The sequence below is a fragment of the Dunckerocampus dactyliophorus genome, chromosome 2 (genome assembly GCF_027744805.1).
Source record: "Dunckerocampus dactyliophorus isolate RoL2022-P2 chromosome 2, RoL_Ddac_1.1, whole genome shotgun sequence".
Lineage (NCBI taxonomy): Eukaryota > Metazoa > Chordata > Actinopteri > Syngnathiformes > Syngnathidae > Dunckerocampus > Dunckerocampus dactyliophorus.
In genome coordinates this window covers 40,442,531-40,461,672 of record NC_072820.1, presented here as the reverse complement: position 1 = coordinate 40,461,672, position 19,142 = coordinate 40,442,531, and the positions used below count along the sequence as shown (strand labels likewise).

The 19,142-nt window shown below is 41.6% G+C and overlaps 1 protein-coding gene across 1 annotated transcript in view; it reads right to left on the bottom strand.

Annotated features, from left to right (window-relative positions):
* l3mbtl2 (L3MBTL histone methyl-lysine binding protein 2) overlaps positions 1-19,142 on the bottom strand; it is a 24,334-nt gene extending 5,192 nt beyond the window's left edge. The window contains exons 1-17 of the mRNA XM_054752507.1: positions 19,031-19,142; positions 18,090-18,546; positions 17,872-18,009; positions 17,367-17,430; positions 17,195-17,292; positions 14,922-15,039; positions 10,444-10,814; positions 10,226-10,363; positions 9,721-9,784; positions 9,549-9,646; positions 7,276-7,393; positions 2,860-2,994; positions 2,613-2,698; positions 2,137-2,377; positions 1,586-1,656; positions 1,063-1,167; positions 831-978 (exon numbers count right to left, since the gene is read on the bottom strand). Coding sequence (XP_054608482.1) covers positions 831-978; positions 1,063-1,167; positions 1,586-1,656; positions 2,137-2,377; positions 2,613-2,698; positions 2,860-2,994; positions 7,276-7,393; positions 9,549-9,646; positions 9,721-9,784; positions 10,226-10,363; positions 10,444-10,814; positions 14,922-15,039; positions 17,195-17,292; positions 17,367-17,430; positions 17,872-18,009; positions 18,090-18,452 — 2,356 coding nt within the window. The 5' untranslated portion in view covers positions 18,453-18,546; positions 19,031-19,142. The remainder of the gene's footprint in view (positions 1-830; positions 979-1,062; positions 1,168-1,585; positions 1,657-2,136; positions 2,378-2,612; positions 2,699-2,859; positions 2,995-7,275; positions 7,394-9,548; positions 9,647-9,720; positions 9,785-10,225; positions 10,364-10,443; positions 10,815-14,921; positions 15,040-17,194; positions 17,293-17,366; positions 17,431-17,871; positions 18,010-18,089; positions 18,547-19,030) is intronic.

Here is a 19,142-nt window from a genome sequence, read left to right as displayed (position 1 = left end):
GCCATTTATTTATGACGGGTGCTGGCCATGTGTGTGTCGGTGGGCAACGTGATTTTTTTAAAAAGGAACCAAAAAAAATCGCCTTCATTTAGACAAAAACCTATTTGACTTACTTTTTCAAGAGAACATATATCACTCGTAAAACTTACGCAGGACGAAACGCCTTCTTTAAGGAGGCTTTGGATGTGAGGATGCATTGTCTGATGGCGCTCTAGCAGGACTTCCAGTAGCACCCAGCGGGGGCTCCAAGTGAGAGAGCAGTCGGCAAACCCGGTGTCTTCTACCGCTGAGAGAGGCTAATCTGATGAATTCAATTATTTTTCGGGTTATTTGCTTTATACTTCTGACTGTAAAACGCACATACGGGCGAGTGTTCAGCGTTTTGGCGACATTAGCTGCCATTTTACTGATGATCACACCGATAGCTGCAATAATCCAAGCCAGAGCTTTTGTGATCGGCGTTGAAAGGCAATTACTGCCATATGCCGATCACATGCTTTTTTACGGAAATCGGCCAATACTGATCTTTGGACAATCGATTGAAGCATCCCTAGTATGTGTATGTATACACAAAGAGAACATTAAAATACTATTATCAGTACGAATATATTATACATAAAACTTTAAAAAAGTAGCAGAAAATGCATTTCATTTACAGTTTGTTTTATTTACCTGATTTTATTTCTTTATCTAACAAAAAAACTGCTATTTTTTTGCGACTCATTTAATTCAGTTTTTATCTCGCTTATAAAATCTGTTATACTCGAAATTGATCTTTCTGTCAGGGTTTCACTGTGGTAGAAATATGACAATTGACAGTTGGCAATTACCCTGTGGCACAGTGAGAGGGATGTCATTCTTTTTGCAGAAACCTTTAGGAAGAATTGCATGAGAGGAGGCATGGTAGCAAAACTTGTCGGAGCCGTTGAGCGACACCGCGCCGTCGATACTGACCATCAAGTAGCCATCTGACAGCACCTGTGAAGAGTTTCGTAGAGGATACAGACCATCTTTCAACGAGGTTCATGCAGAACTGTCTCATAATGTAGTGGATGTGTTAACCTTGTGTACAGTTGCCACACAGATGCTGCCCAGGTTCAGAGGGTCGATAGCCTCCAGCTTCATTCCTTCCTCAAAGAAACCTCCGTCCATGTAGACAAACCTAGGCTGTAGTGGACATATGAGGGAATATACAACAACACTAAGGGCGTACTCCTGTCCACTCTCCAGCTTCATATAGGGTTGCCATTTCATGTCTAGAGGGCCCTGATATTGTTAAAAAAAAACATATTTAGAAGGTCGTAAACAGGTTATCTATGCTCTCATTACAAAAATATTGGATTTATAAATAAGGAATCCTACTTAGCACAAATTCACTTAGTCTGGAACCAGTTAACCACTATAACAAGGGTTTACTGTAATACAGCAGTGATGGGACAAAACGGTTCAGAGCACGAATGATCAATGGGAGCGCCGGCCAGCAGGGGCCAGCAGAGGGAGGGGGAATGTACAAGTCATGTACAGTAGAAACAGCATAGTGTGAGCACGCCATATTGCAGGCCAGAGTTCATTTAAGGATTTTTACCTTTTTAAAGAGTTGGAAGGTACTGTTACATTTACCCTTCCAACCAGTGGCTGCACCTTCCCCACCATTTCCTGTGACAACAACACCAGGACAAAAAGTTAGAAATGATGCACTCCTTCCCAGTTATTTAATTTCTTAAATGTATTGTTATGTATTTGGTATTATCAAATTATTATTTTGTTATTTTTAAGTTCAAATGCTGTTCTTATGGTGCGCTTGTATATGTAATACAGATATATGAAAAATGCCGTCATCCCTGAACGCACATTCGAACACCAAGTAAAGACTGAAAAAATAAACTGACCCAAGTTGATACAATCCATGAAGCATCATGCTGTTCACATTTTGACATCATGAGCCCAAGACGACACCTCATAACTGATCATCAGTACCTCGCCATTGCGAGGCTTCAAACAGGATGTTCTCGGAGAGACGTGGCCACAGAACTGAGATTATCATTAGCATGATTTTTTTTTTTACACCAAGTAAAGTTTTAAAAATGAATTGACCCACATATTAGGGAAAAACTGAAGTAAGAAGGGTATACTCACTAGGTGCTTTGACTTCATGACCCACTTTTTTGGACCAACCAATCGGGTGCAGGAGAGGACTCGACATGTGGCACCAGAAATCTGAAATTACGTTTTCAGGGGAGTCGCTCTGGTCCATGTACACCAGCTGCAGCCGTCCCCCAATAATGGAGTGTATGACTGCTTTGCGTGTCCGGCTGACATGTTTGGGGTCCACGACCTCCACACGCATGCCCACCCTGAAGGAGTGCTTCTCTGCAGACTAACAGGAAGGTGGGCATACAGTTTGAGAGAAGTCCTGTATGTAACAATATACACAACCGCCTAAACACTTTCTAATCTAAAAGAGCCAACAACCACTGAAAGTAACCATATAACTTATTGCACAGATGTTGTATTATACCACAGCACAGCCGTTGTAGGTGTACCTAACACATTGACATGTGTATCTCTGACACAACATTTTACATGTGTGACTTTATTTTTACCAGTTTTACCTTCAGGTAGAATTCAACAGGTACTGTGTGAGCCCCCACCAACTTTTTCATCAGATACTCTTTCCAGTCTGGGATGTTGGTCACATCTGCAACACACAGGTTGTCAATCTAAATGAAATATTATTATATTTGTAAAGGCACAAGTATTTATACAAGAACAATAAGTACAGTACCTGTGTATCTGTACGTTTGTATAACTGAACATCCCACAGTTGACTGTAATTAGCCTTTCAATGCACATGCTCACCTTGTGGAGGCACCAGCAGCTTGCTGGTCATGGCGCACCACCCGATGGGGTGCAGCTCGCCTGAAACGAGACTGCACCAGAAATCGCGGCTGCTGTCATGCTCGAAGCCCTCATATCGCAACAAGGCTTTGTATCCTGGGAGAAGCAAGAGTAAATGCTTATTGAGGGTCACAGGTCACTTAGGGCGAGAGGTGGCATACACCCTGGACTGGTTTGCCGGTCAATTGAAGGGCACATATTAGACAAACAACCATGTACCTTCACTATTTAGAGTCTTCAATTAACCTTAACATGTTTTTGGACTGTGGGAGGAATCCCACCCAAACCCAGGCAGAACACGTGTACTCCACAGAGGGAGGCGAGATTCAAACTCAGGCGTGCAATGAAATGCAGCTTTACAGATGTCACATGTCCTCTGCAGGCAGAGTATGTTGTAGTAAAGATGTCTACATTGCAGTGGCTAACTTTTTGTTACACGGTGGTAACTAGGGCTGGGCGATCATTTTTATATACTTGTATACCTGTATAAATTCTTCCAATGATAAGAAAATGATTTATAACGGTATAAAAGGTCATTTTAAACGGAAAAAAGCAGAGTTGATGACGTGTTTTTCCTGTAACTACACGCCACAGCGCACTGTATTGACGAATTGGTGCCTCACGTGTACCAGACTATAGATCAGGGGTGATCAAACCTTTTCCACTAAGGGCCGCATATTGAAAAATCAAAAGAAGCGGGGGCGGCTTTTACAATACAGTAGTACCTCGCATAACGTAAACCTCCTTTTACGTAAATTCCACTGAACGTAAAGAATTTATGTAAAGTTTTTGCATCGTATTACGTAAGAAATTCCATATAACGTAAAGCGTCAAGTCCGTGCGGGGGGAGGGGGGGATAAGAGGGGGACAAAAAAAGAGACAAGAGACAACAACAACAACAGCAGCAACAACAATTGTGACAACAATAACAGAACAACAGAAACATACAGGACTACATCAGCAAATAAATGTCTGTGATGACTATGAAGACCCAGACGGAAAGGACAAAATAATATCAACAACCACAATGACAATGCTGCATTGAAACAGTCACACATAATAGTAGTCATGAAATGATGAACTATGATAGTGATCACAATGACAATACTGCATTGAAACAGTCACACATAATAGCAGTCATGAAATGAACTATGATAGTGATCACAATGACAAGACTGCATTGAAACAGTCACACATAATTGTAATAATGAAATGATTATCTATGATAGTGAACAGAATGACAATAACTGTAATGCACATCATTGTAAAAAACTATAATCATACTGCTGAAATCACCGTTGCTGTAATAAAACCAACAACATAATAACACCCTGGTTAACTCAGTGAGTAATGTGGGGAAGTACGTACGTATTGTGAGTGTGCATATGTACGTGTGTACAGCTATCTCTGTATGTGGGGAAGTCTTTCTATATATAAAGGTGCAGGAATGTGTGGGCGTGTAATTGTCACTGAGAATGTATGAAAGGAAAGGGGCCGCCCTCCACCTCCCAGAGAGCCCCGCCCCAAATAGCCAGACCGAGCCCCCGCCACCAGAAGGCCACCAGGCCCACAGGGGCAGGCAGCACAAAGATCAGCGCCCCAAGAGCCAGCCCAGAGAGCCCACCCCCCCGGGAAGACCAGCAAGGGGCCGCAGAGAGGTAATCCCAGCCAAAGACAGGGTGCCGGCGGGCCGGAGGACAGCCAACCCCTGAGTCCAGCGAGAGATCACACCCCACAAAGGCAGACGAGTACCGGGGGCCACACAACAGCAGGCCCAGAGACGCCCCCACAACCGGAAAGAAGCCCGCCGACGCCGGAAGCACCAGTCCCCCCCCACCCCCACCCCCATGGAACGGAGCCCGGCCCGCCCCGGGCCAGCCCCCGCCCAACCCCTGACACAGGACCGCCCCGCCCAGGGATGCAGAGGGTCCCAGACATACAACCCAGAACCCGCGGCGCGGAGAGCGCGGACTGCCGGGGTGGAGGAAGACACCAGGCCACCCCATCCCAACAGTAGGACGCCGCCAGCAAGGCAGACCGAGGAGCTGGCGAGGAGGAAAGCAGGCAAATGAGCAAGCGGGCGAGCAAATGGGCGAGCAGCCGGGCGAACCACCACACAGCGCCAGCCGACACCCGAGGGGCAGCAAACCCCGGAGAGGGCGTGGGAGTGCCGCACCCCAAGCCGCAGGGAGGCCAAGCACCAGAACCGAGAAGGCGAGACCAGCAGCAGACCAACCGACGGACCCCACCAGCCACCAGAAGCCAGACCAGCCACATGCCACCAGAGCTGACGGCGCACCACTCGTGCATCGGAGCCCCACCCCCGACAAGCCCGCAGACAGACCGGGGGAGGCGAAGACACAGTACCCGCAAGCATGACCAAGTCCCAACCCCACCAGACGGCCCGGTGCCCCAGCGGCCACCACAGCGCAGCAACCACAAGCCCCCGGGGCGGCACGTGGGCCACCTGCAGCACCGGCACCGCCCCCCGGAGACTGCCAAATCCGCCCCAAGGGCGCAGAGGCGCCGGCGGCACGTGTTAGTCCAGGGGAAGCACGCAAGCCCCGGCATCAGCAGGCCCCAACGGGCCACCCCAGGGGAAGGCAGGCGACCCAGACAAAGGCATCCCCACAAGCCAGGCCACCCCGGGCGAACCACCGCCCCCACCAGAAGGAGAGGCCGGCCCCTGCACCCCACACCGGACGACCCCACGCGGCAGCCGAGCAGGAGGGCCCAGAGCAGACCCCGCCCCACCCCCAGAGGCAAAGGAGGCCGAAGGAGAGCCAGCGCCACCAGCCGCACACAGGCCCCCCCAGCAGCAGTAGGCGCCCAGCACCTGCAGGATGCAGCACCCCGCCCACCCACCACCCCGGAGGCCGACCAACGCCGCCCCCTGGACGGCCACCCGACCCCGCCCAATCACCCGACCCGGACCCCTCCCCACCCACCAGCCCCCCCAGGCAGGTTTGTTTCTTGGTTTGGTTTGTTTCTTTTATTACAACTTTTATTCCTATAGTATTTCAACTTGATGCTATCTTTTTCTGTTTATATAATGACTTTACTTAAAATTTTGTCTCTATTCTGGTAAAATTTCCCATTTTTGCTGTTGTTTTTTAAAATTTTATTGTTTAATCGTATTTTTAGAATGTGCCGAGGGCCAATAAAAAAGCAGACTTGGCCGTAAATGGCCCCTAGGCTGCACTTTGGACACACTCCTGCTATAGATGAAGAAATTGTTGCTAAACTGGGAAGCACCTCCATAATCGTAAGTGCTTTGGTTTTTATAGAGCAGATGTGCAGCAAGAGACCATAATACGCAAAGTTTGCACTTGCTGTATTGCAGTTTGTTAATAAATAAATAAATGCACTTTACCATTTGAGAGATGTGTATTTAATTATATGGGTTAAGGTTTGTGGCTTTTTATACAAGACTCCGCTGAATTTAATTATATTGTCATATCATGATACATCCCAAAAATATTGTGATACATGCTAAGGTCCATATCGCCCATCCCTAATGGTAACAAAATCGAGCTGGCTTTTGCAGGTGCAGCGTTTATGTGTGTGGGATATTCACCCGGTAGGTAATTGAAAAACAGCGTTAATCAAAGCGAAGGCCACCATTTGTGGTAATTATATACTATACTGACCTAGATATAAGATATTTTACTACAAAAGTCTAAAAAAAAGACAGGTCCTCTTATATTTGAGATTTAGACATTTATACATGCAAACCAGCAGGTCGCATCAAGACTTCTAGCAAATTAGAGCTTTTCTTCCTGTCACTCACACACACACACATACACACACAAACATAAGAAAGGGTTTCAAACAGAGTGGGGAAGAAGGACAAAGTAATAAGCCAAAAACTTACCACTTCCACATGGAAAGGCAGAACTTTTTTTCATGTGGGACATGCCATGACTGACAACATGCAGTGTGAAGGTAATGTAATGTAAGGTAATGTCCCATCAATGTAACATTACTGACGCCTAGTGACCAGAATACTACATCTAACTTGTCTTTCAACATTTTTTGACTCATAATAGTCCATAGTCAACCACGAAACAGCAGTTATTTATTTAATTCATTCATTTTCCAAAAACTGCGATATACAGAGGGAGCGATGTTCGAACCGCAATGCAGCGAGGGACGGCTGTACACTGTTTTTATTGCACTCTGTCGTTATTTCACTGATATTGAAAACATGATTTTAATATTTTTTTGTTGATTCTGAAACCAGGGGTGTTCCCATATTCAGGGTCGTCTTGTATAGTCTTATATACGCACGCACGCACGCACGCACGCACGCACGCACGCACACACACAGTCCTAAACATGACATCACATAATTGTGAGACTGATGGTTGTACGCACCTGCCATTTGAATGATAGTAGCGATCCAATAAACTTTACTGGGCAGGACTGCATTGGTGTTCAAGACCTCTACTTTTGTCCCAACAGTGATGTCATCCCACTGGGAACACATGGGAGCCTGTGGAAGTCATAAACAAATCACTACAGGTAGGTGTTTCTGTATCCAATATTCATATATTTCCAAAAGTCATTTCGAGTATGAGAATATAATTCATAATGTGAAAGTGCAGGAAGGGACCGTTTTCTTGGTAAATACATAACTCTCGAGCATAATGCTGATAGAATGTGTTCAATGTACAAAATGATCCTTCCACCATCAACTGGGTCAAGTCAGTGTCAGTACTGTTGTCATTATTAACTCATTCAATCCCAGCTATTTTTCAAAAGACAACCCCTTCAGTACCGGGCATTTTAGACCATTTTGACTGATCTTTCAAGGCACACGGAATATTGTGTTCTATGGCTACAGTATATAAACATGGAACCTACCAAAAGAAAGATTAGACTCCCGTCTTCATCAGAAAAAAAAACGTTTGTTTTTACCTTTTTTCGTTCTTTAGTAATCAGCAGTAGAACATACAGTCATGGAAAAAATGATTAGACCATCCTTGTTTCTACAGTTTATTGATCAATTTTAATGCCTGGTACAACTAAAGGTACATTTGTTTGGACAAATATAATGATGATAACAAATATAGCTCATAAGAGTTGAATTTAAGAGCTGATATCTGGCAACTTCCATGGTTTTCTTGATAATAACCAAAATCACTTAAGTTCTTACATGAATAGCTATAGCATTGTACTGCCAAAAAATGTAACTCTTATGAGCTATTTTTGTTGTCATTGTTATATTTGTCCAAACAAAAGGTACCTTCAGTTGTATCAGCCATTAAAATGAACAAGAAACCGAAGAAACAATGGTGGTCTAATAATTTTGTTCCATGACTGTAGGTAAGTATCAGTTCCCGACTAGAAAAGGGAGAAAACCAGCTTTTTGTGAAAAAAATACATTTCAAGCATAACTTTCACTTTGACAGAAATATTTTTCGCTTTTGTGACAGTCAAATATCTAAACAACTATACCAACATAAACAACAAAAAAGTGGGTGGTTTTACATCAAAATGACAATTCATTTACAAATAAAACACCATGAACTATTTACAATTTTCACATTTGGAACTGCGCTATGTTTGTTTACACGTGTGCATGCGTGCGTTCAAATTTCCCTACAATGCGTAACCTTCTGCATGCTACACTCCTCCACACTCTCTCACTTCCTCCTTCCTGTCATGTGTGATTTATCCATTGAAGGGATAGTTTGGATTTTTTGACATGAAGTTGTAGGACATTCCCATCAGCATTGTAGTCCATTAACAGCGACCTACCCCCCACTTGGTCTCCTAAGTCCAGTTCGGGTCAGATTTCCAAGAACGTAGTACCACTTGGTTGCTGGGGACAATTAAGTCAAGAGTTCGGCTTCTCAAAACAATATGTGTTCAAAAGATTAATACATTTGCATCACAAAAATGCCTTCTCAAAAAAATCAGACCTCACAAAAAGCTTGCCGTTATATCTGTCTCCTGCCATATCCCTGCGCACTGTCGCCTGTGCGTTCATGGGTATGTGACGAAGACGCTTGCATGTACTTCCACGGCCATCTTGTTTACGTATGTGCTCCACAGCAGAAGACGAAGCAAGTGTCTTTTTCACATTCACGTGAACGCACAGGCGACAGTGCGCAGGGATACGGCAGGATACAAATATAACGGCAAGCATTTTGTGAAGTCAGATTTTTTTGAGAAGGCATTTTTGTGATGCAAATGTATTAATCTTTTGAACGCATATTGTTTTGAGAAGCCAAGGGGACCAAGCGGGGGATAGGTCGCTGTTATTGGACTACAATGCTGATGGGGATGTAATACAACTTCATGTAAAAAAAATCCAAACTAAATATAATGATCGCTGCCGAGCTCTTATCAAATGCACTTATGCCACCTTGTGGCCGTTTTTATTGCTTAAAAGTGCTCTGAAATGAAATGCATTAGTGGAGAGTTGCATCATCACCTCTTGTTGCCTCTTGTGCAAAAAAATGTAAAAGACGTATAAATACGTTGTTGGGATTGGGCGTTCAGGATTATAAAAACGTATAAATATTACGTATTTGGCATTGAATGAGTGAAAGACATTAATTTCCCAAATTTGTGTCGGTTTACAGGTTTTACTCCCTTTAGGGCGCTCAAATTTCGAAGATCCACTGTGTTTCTGTACTCACATGACTGAAGCAGGAGACGGATGCACCCAGAGATGTTTCCTTGTCCAAGTAGGCGCCCCACTCAAAACCCGCAGCAGGTGCTACAGAACGAAGAGACACTAAACAGGAGCAGTGTGAGTGCAGTGTGAAGCAATAACAACACAATTGGTTGTGTTTATGTATGAGACCTCACCATCCAGTGCTGCTGGAGGAGCTTTTTTCACTTTGTGCAACACCTTTTTTGATATGGGCTTTTCCTGGAGACACAAGCATTGCATGATTAGACAATATCAATTGATTTTGATTTAATATAACATTCAACCGATCCAGAATGTACCCTGCCTCTCGCCTGAAGTGAGCTGGGGTAGACTCCAGCTCAACTGTGAACCGAATGAGAACAAGCGGTATAGAAAATAGATGAATGAATGGAAGCGCTGGGCAGTATTCACACAGTTAAAAAACTCAAGACTACAAAATGTAACTATTGTGAAAACAAATACAACTGAATTGCATCCGCATCATTTACATCGCAATGTAGTTTGTGTAGTACAGTCACATTTATGAAATGAGTGTCACACCGACGCTGCAACTGAGACAGTTAAGGGGAGTCAGTGGTATCAGTGAGAGAAGAATTTTTATTTTGATAAATATATGAAACACTAATGCTTATGGGCAGAAACATATAATTGATTTCCCACCTGCAGGTGTGCCAGTATGGCGGACCTTCTGGACTTTGATGAATAGGTGTGCACTCCTGGTCTTCTTTTGTGTTGTTCATCATCACTTCCTCCCTCTGTACCATGTGCCATCGACGGCGCTATTTCACTACATTTTGTCTATGGAGGAGGTAAAAATGATAAAAAACCAAGAGGGTTGTTTGAAGTTCTTGTTTAGTTCATAGAGAATAACTACTCACTGTAATGTCAGATTCATGTGGTTCTGTAACAATGTTCCTGTGCCGGATAGGAGGCTGGCAATTATTACAGCCAGTGCCATCGCAGGAGGAGCAGTGCGGGCGGAGAAACACAGTCGGAACAGCTCCAGGGCGTAGCTTCAGAACCCCCAATGATGACTTTGGCTCAAAGTAGTCTTTACCAAAATGCTCACTGCAGAGGTGACTGTTGGGTGAGGCAACCCAGTCGCTGCGAGTACGCTGAACCTGCTTCTCCCATTTGCGAAACTCGTCAGCATCTCTGGGGAATTTATACAGCGTCACATCATCTTCTTCAGTTTTGCCACATCCGTATGCCACACAGTGGTACGACATCCTGTATTTCATGCAGCTACAGGATTAGTCACATGGATCCAATGAGCTTGATAGCAGAATCTACAACCACTGCTTCCTCCCTCCTGTTGTGTACATTCTTGACACTCTGCACACATAAACAGTTATTGTATTTTACAGCAGTTAACTACATGTTGTAGCATGTTTTAAGAAATGTATGGCTAATGTCTGTGAACAACTGTTTCATAAAAATTGGTAAACAGGGCAGACATCCAGAGATAATTTTGTAAAATTGTGAGATTAACCATGAATAGCTGCTCGTCATGTATTCATTAGTAGATTTTTTTCATGTGGAAATTACTGACATGAATACGCTTTAGTCCACCTTGAGACATATTAGGGAAATGAATTTGAAGGAAAATACATTTAAAATATAATTTAAACCAAAACACGACTCTTTACAAAAACAATGCAAACTAATAACAATTGTACTAACGTAATAGATGAATAACGTCAGTGTAGGTTTAACAATAAAAGACTAAAACAAATGCCTTTATTAAATATATCTGAAATATTTGCATCGGATTTTATTAATAGATAACGGACATTCATCAATAGTCTGTGCTACTTACCGAAGTATTGTTCTTAAAGCTGTGTAGTTTCACGACCACACACAGAAGGTCGCTTACATTCAACGTCATCTTTGTGGTTGAACTGAACTCTCGCGGGACCAGTCATCTGCCTTGAGGGTCCAGAGAGATGTTGGATTTAATATTAAAATTAGGCGAGATTTTGTATTATTATGTGAATTGCCTTATTTAGATATAAGTAACTAAAAGTGTACAATGATTTGTATGATTTTTGTCTTTCTTCGGCGAATGTCTGACAACTATAATGCAGGTTTCGCTTTCGCAGAAAGTCCACACGGTGGCGCTCGTTGAAGGTGCCGATGGAGAAAGTGTTATTCTGCTGGACCACTTCCACTCATTTTAAGTAAGTACACATTATACAAAAAGGACAAGTACACTAAAAATAAGACACACAAGATAGTGTGTAAGGTGAGTTTCAATTGTGGTGCAAGGACCTCCTTCGCAAAGGAACTTTGCTGAGCTAACATTAACGTCAGTAGGTTATAGGGACAGGTAATGTAAACACATTTGCTTATTTGTGGCCAACGAGTGTGTATTCATAACGTTTTTTTTAATCACACAGTCAGTGGCTTATTGCAACGTTTATTGCCTCGTGGTTTATTCCAATGCATTCGGCATGTTTAACATAGCTCAGTGCGTCCCAAATACGCACTTATTTCGTTTTTTTTTTTATTTATTTGTGTTACTGAAAGTGAACAACACTGAAAAGATAAATATATCAATGCCAACGTATTGCTAGCGAAGTTCAAAGGTGTATTATAAGTGCACTTTGATTGTCCCTTTCCCATGGCGCACTTGGCTATTTTTTAACTTGGCTGGTATGATCATTTTAAAGCATTGCTTGCAGGGGTTTATTTAAAAAGCCATTTTTTTGGTTATTATTATTCCAGATATAATTCTGCACTGTCATCCAGTACGTAATGTTTTGTCAGCGGATGTCAGATTTTACATTAGGGTTGGGCGGTTACCAATGGTAGTAGCAGAGTTGAATTGACACGAGCGTGATAAAATAGATATTATACAGTTCTCTGCTATGTTTATTTTCACAAATGTTTGGTTTATCTTGTGTAGTTCATATTGTTACATTGTTTATGCTGTTGCATTTGTATATTGTTACAGTATATTGTTTAAAAATTCAGGGACTAAGCCGTTGGATACTTTGGAGGGAAAAAGCCAGATGGAGGATTTGAATGAGAGCCAATAGTAGTTGCCCTATTGACTTTACTTTGCTCATAAAAAAAAACATTACATGGAATTGGAGACACTAAGGGAATAATTGTATTATTTTGTTGACTTAATATTAATATGACGTTAAATTGCTGATAAAAATATATATTTGTTGTTTGCTACAAATGTTTGGCATGTGTTTTTTTTCCGATTTCACCACAAAAGGCAAAAATCACACAATTAGTGATCTTTAAAAATGTTCAAGTAAACGGTATCGGTATCGGTGATACTGGTCTTGTATTTATTGGGTATTGTATCGATACCAAAAATTTGCAGGATTGCCCACACCTACTGTACATTATCATTCAGGTTTTTGTTTTTTTAAATAAAATTTTCTCTCAACATTTGTTCAGTTGGAATGCCAGGGTCAACCGTAAAACAATGCATATCTTGCATGCAACGTGTCCCGGTTGCTTGCAAGGTATGCAAACGTTGTAGAAACCAGCAGACTATGAAAAAGAAGATACAGAGGGCTCAAGAAAAGGCAACAAAACTCAAAAATGGGTAATGCCCCTAACCTAATGGATGCAGCCCGGATTATGGTATGTATAAAATCTATGTCAATTTACAAGTTGTTTTTTTTTGGATAATGTTTATTATGTTTGCAGGTTCCTAAATTCAAGATGGTGGGTTTACATCCTCCTCTGCTCTATGGATATGCATAGAAAGAAAAGGTGTCACGTGGGTACCTCTATGGCTTGGAGGCAGTCACTGCCAAAGAACTTTAAATTGTTGCAGCCATCAAAGAACTATCAGAGCCTCTTGGACGGTAAATGTGTTTTTTATTTATTTACTTGCAGTCCCGTACAGTATAGCAACACTAAGATAAAAGTATTCCTTCTCACATAGTCATAACTCAAAGAGAGAAAGAAGCACAAACTGTCTGATAGACAATGAAGGATCGAAGGAACCTGCCTGAGCTTTAGTGGATCTGAGGGTCAAATAGGAAGCCTGTCCTGTTAGTTTAATACCTTGGGGTAAGGCAAAATAATAAAGAACATGTCATCATAAAGATGTGGATATATTTTCCACATGACACCGCACAACAGGCCCTGCACCCCTCCCAGATAACATGGCTTCCACAACTCCATGACCAACTCCAGCACCTTCTGCACCATCTCGCCAAAAGTCCACCACCAAACAGTGCTCTCCACAAAAGCAGTCTGGTAGGACGTGACCACTCTAATAACTAAACGTAGCACCTCAAATAAACTTCTCATCTTACGGTGCTTAAAGTAGTCACCACTCTTCACTTTTTCCAAATTTTCTTATGTTACAGGCTTATTTCTAAACGGAATAAATTATCTTTTTTCTTTAAAATGCTACACATAACGCTGGAAAATGTTTTTTGAAATGTTTTCAAATTTATTAAAAATTAAAAAAAGAAATCCTATGTAAATACAGTATATCTGCTGAGGCCAGGCTCCTTTGTAGAATGGGAATTGATGTCAAATAGACCTAATATATGAAACCTAAAGCCACAATAACAGAGTTGGGAGGTCTACTACAGTTAACTGCATACTTATTTATATTCTGTTATGATATAAACAAGGGCAGCACAACCACAGTAGCACAATGGGAATGAATGAAACATGATTGAAGATGTGTTATATTAATAATAACCCATAAACTACTATAATTGTTTCTCACACAGTAATAATTCAAAGAGTGAAGCAAAATTAGAGCTTTTCTTCCTGTCACTCACACACACACACATACACACACAAACATAAGAAAGGGTTTCAAACAGAGTGGGGAAGAAGGACAAAGTAATAAGCCAAAAACTTACCACTTCCACATGGAAAGGCAGAACTTTTTTTCATGTGGGACATGCCATGACTGACAACATGCAGTGTGAAGGTAATGTAATGTAAGGTAATGTCCCATCAATGTAACATTACTGACGCCTAGTGACCAGAATACTACATCTAACTTGTCTTTCAACATTTTTTGACTCATAATAGTCCATAGTCAACCACGAAACAGCAGTTATTTATTTAATTCATTCATTTTCCAAAAACTGCGATATACAGAGGGAGCGATGTTCGAACCGCAATGCAGCGAGGGACGGCTGTACACTGTTTTTATTGCACTCTGTCGTTATTTCACTGATATTGAAAACATGATTTTAATATTTTTTTGTTGATTCTGAAACCAGGGGTGTTCCCATATTCAGGGTCGTCTTGTATAGTCTTATATACGCACGCACGCACGCACGCACGCACGCACGCACGCACACACACAGTCCTAAACATGACATCACATAATTGTGAGACTGATGGTTGTACGCACCTGCCATTTGAATGATAGTAGCGATCCAATAAACTTTACTGGGCAGGACTGCATTGGTGTTCAAGACCTCTACTTTTGTCCCAACAGTGATGTCATCCCACTGGGAACACATGGGAGCCTGTGGAAGTCATAAACAAATCACTACAGGTAGGTGTTTCTGTATCCAATATTCATATATTTCCAAAAGTCATTTCGAGTATGAGAATATAATTCATAATGTGAAAGTGCAGGAAGGGACCGTTTTCTTGGTAAATACATAACTCTCGAGCATAATGCTGATAGAATGTGTTCAATGTACAAAATGATCCTTCCACCATCAACTGGGTCAAGTCAGTGTCAGTACTGTTGTCATTATTAACTCATTCAATCCCAGCTATTTTTCAAAAGACAACCCCTTCAGTACCGGGCATTTTAGACCATTTTGACTGATCTTTCAAGGCACACGGAATATTGTGTTCTATGGCTACAGTATATAAACATGGAACCTACCAAAAGAAAGATTAGACTCCCGTCTTCATCAGAAAAAAAAACGTTTGTTTTTACCTTTTTTCGTTCTTTAGTAATCAGCAGTAGAACATACAGTCATGGAAAAAATGATTAGACCATCCTTGTTTCTACAGTTTATTGATCAATTTTAATGCCTGGTACAACTAAAGGTACATTTGTTTGGACAAATATAATGATGATAACAAATATAGCTCATAAGAGTTGAATTTAAGAGCTGATATCTGGCAACTTCCATGGTTTTCTTGATAATAACCAAAATCACTTAAGTTCTTACATGAATAGCTATAGCATTGTACTGCCAAAAAATGTAACTCTTATGAGCTATTTTTGTTGTCATTGTTATATTTGTCCAAACAAAAGGTACCTTCAGTTGTATCAGCCATTAAAATGAACAAGAAACCGAAGAAACAATGGTGGTCTAATAATTTTGTTCCATGACTGTAGGTAAGTATCAGTTCCCGACTAGAAAAGGGAGAAAACCAGCTTTTTGTGAAAAAAATACATTTCAAGCATAACTTTCACTTTGACAGAAATATTTTTCGCTTTTGTGACAGTCAAATATCTAAACAACTATACCAACATAAACAACAAAAAAGTGGGTGGTTTTACATCAAAATGACAATTCATTTACAAATAAAACACCATGAACTATTTACAATTTTCACATTTGGAACTGCGCTATGTTTGTTTACACGTGTGCATGCGTGCGTTCAAATTTCCCTACAATGCGTAACCTTCTGCATGCTACACTCCTCCACACTCTCTCACTTCCTCCTTCCTGTCATGTGTGATTTATCCATTGAAGGGATAGTTTGGATTTTTTGACATGAAGTTGTAGGACATTCCCATCAGCATTGTAGTCCATTAACAGCGACCTACCCCCCACTTGGTCTCCTAAGTCCAGTTCGGGTCAGATTTCCAAGAACGTAGTACCACTTGGTTGCTGGGGACAATTAAGTCAAGAGTTCGGCTTCTCAAAACAATATGTGTTCAAAAGATTAATACATTTGCATCACAAAAATGCCTTCTCAAAAAAATCAGACCTCACAAAAAGCTTGCCGTTATATCTGTCTCCTGCCATATCCCTGCGCACTGTCGCCTGTGCGTTCATGGGTATGTGACGAAGACGCTTGCATGTACTTCCACGGCCATCTTGTTTACGTATGTGCTCCACAGCAGAAGACGAAGCAAGTGTCTTTTTCACATTCACGTGAACGCACAGGCGACAGTGCGCAGGGATACGGCAGGATACAAATATAACGGCAAGCATTTTGTGAAGTCAGATTTTTTTGAGAAGGCATTTTTGTGATGCAAATGTATTAATCTTTTGAACGCATATTGTTTTGAGAAGCCAAGGGGACCAAGCGGGGGATAGGTCGCTGTTATTGGACTACAATGCTGATGGGGATGTAATACAACTTCATGTAAAAAAAATCCAAACTAAATATAATGATCGCTGCCGAGCTCTTATCAAATGCACTTATGCCACCTTGTGGCCGTTTTTATTGCTTAAAAGTGCTCTGAAATGAAATGCATTAGTGGAGAGTTGCATCATCACCTCTTGTTGCCTCTTGTGCAAAAAAATGTAAAAGACGTATAAATACGTTGTTGGGATTGGGCGTTCAGGATTATAAAAACGTATAAATATTACGTATTTGGCATTGAATGAGTGAAAGACATTAATTTCCCAAATTTGTGTCGGTTTACAGGTTTTACTCCCTTTAGGGCGCTCAAATTTCGAAGATCCACTGTGTTTCTGTACTCACATGACTGAAGCAGGAGACGGATGCACCCAGAGATGTTTCCTTGTCCAAGTAGGCGCCCCACTCAAAACCCGCAGCAGGTGCTACAGAACGAAGAGACACTAAACAGGAGCAGTGTGAGTGCAGTGTGAAGCAATAACAACACAATTGGTTGTGTTTATGTATGAGACCTCACCATCCAGTGCTGCTGGAGGAGCTTTTTTCACTTTGTGCAACACCTTTTTTGATATGGGCTTTTCCTGGAGACACAAGCATTGCATGATTAGACAATATCAATTGATTTTGATTTAATATAACATTCAACCGATCCAGAATGTACCCTGCCTCTCGCCTGAAGTGAGCTGGGGTAGACTCCAGCTCAACTGTGAACCGAATGAGAACAAGCGGTATAGAAAATAGATGAATGAATGGAAGCGCTGGGCAGTATTCACACAGTTAAAAAACTCAAGACTACAAAATGTAACTATTGTGAAAACAAATACAACTGAATTGCATCCGCATCATTTACATCGCAATGTAGTTTGTGTAGTACAGTCACATTTATGAAATGAGTGTCACACCGACGCTGCAACTGAGACAGTTAAGGGGAGTCAGTGGTATCAGTGAGAGAAGAATTTTTATTTTGATAAATATATGAAACACTAATGCTTATGGGCAGAAACATATAATTGATTTCCCACCTGCAGGTGTGCCAGTATGGCGGACCTTCTGGACTTTGATGAATAGGTGTGCACTCCTGGTCTTCTTTTGTGTTGTTCATCATCACTTCCTCCCTCTGTACCATGTGCCATCGACGGCGCTATTTCACTACATTTTGTCTATGGAGGAGGTAAAAATGATAAAAAACCAAGAGGGTTGTTTGAAGTTCTTGTTTAGTTCATAGAGAATAACTACTCACTGTAATGTCAGATTCATGTGGTTCTGTAACAATGTTCCTGTGCCGGATAGGAGGCTGGCAATTATTACAGCCAGTGCCATCGCAGGAGGAGCAGTGCGGGCGGAGAAACACAGTCGGAACAGCTCCAGGGCGTAGCTTCAGAACCCCCAATGATGACTTTGGCTCAAAGTAGTCTTTACCAAAATGCTCACTGCAGAGGTGACTGTTGGGTGAGGCAACCCAGTCGCTGCGAGTACGCTGAACCTGCTTCTCCCATTTGCGAAACTCGTCAGCATCTCTGGGGAATTTATACAGCGTCACATCATCTTCTTCAGTTTTGCCACATCCGTATGCCACACAGTGGTACGACATCCTGTATTTCATGCAGCTACAGGATTAGTCACATGGATCCAATGAGCTTGATAGCAGAATCTACAACCACTGCTTCCTCCCTCCTGTTGTGTACATTCTTGACACTCTGCACACATAAACAGTTATTGTATTTTACAGCAGTTAACTACATGTTGTAGCATGTTTTAAGAAATGTATGGCTAATGTCTGTGAACAACTGTTTCATAAAAATTGGTAAACAGGGCAGACATCCAGAGATAATTTTGTAAAATTGTGAGATTAACCATGAATAGCTGCTCGTCATGTATTCATTAGTAGATTTTTTTCATGTGGAAATTACTGACATGAATACGCTTTAGTCCACCTTGAGACATATTAGGGAAATGAATTTGAAGGAAAATACATTTAAAATATAATTTAAACCAAAACACGACTCTTTACAAAAACAATGCAAACTAATAACAATTGTACTAACGTAATAGATGAATAACGTCAGTGTAGGTTTAACAATAAAAGACTAAAACAAATGCCTTTATTAAATATATCTGAAATATTTGCATCGGATTTTATTAATAGATAACGGACATTCATCAATAGTCTGTGCTACTTACCGAAGTATTGTTCTTAAAGCTGTGTAGTTTCACGACCACACACAGAAGGTCGCTTACATTCAACGTCATCTTTGTGGTTGAACTGAACTCTCGCGGGACCAGTCATCTGCCT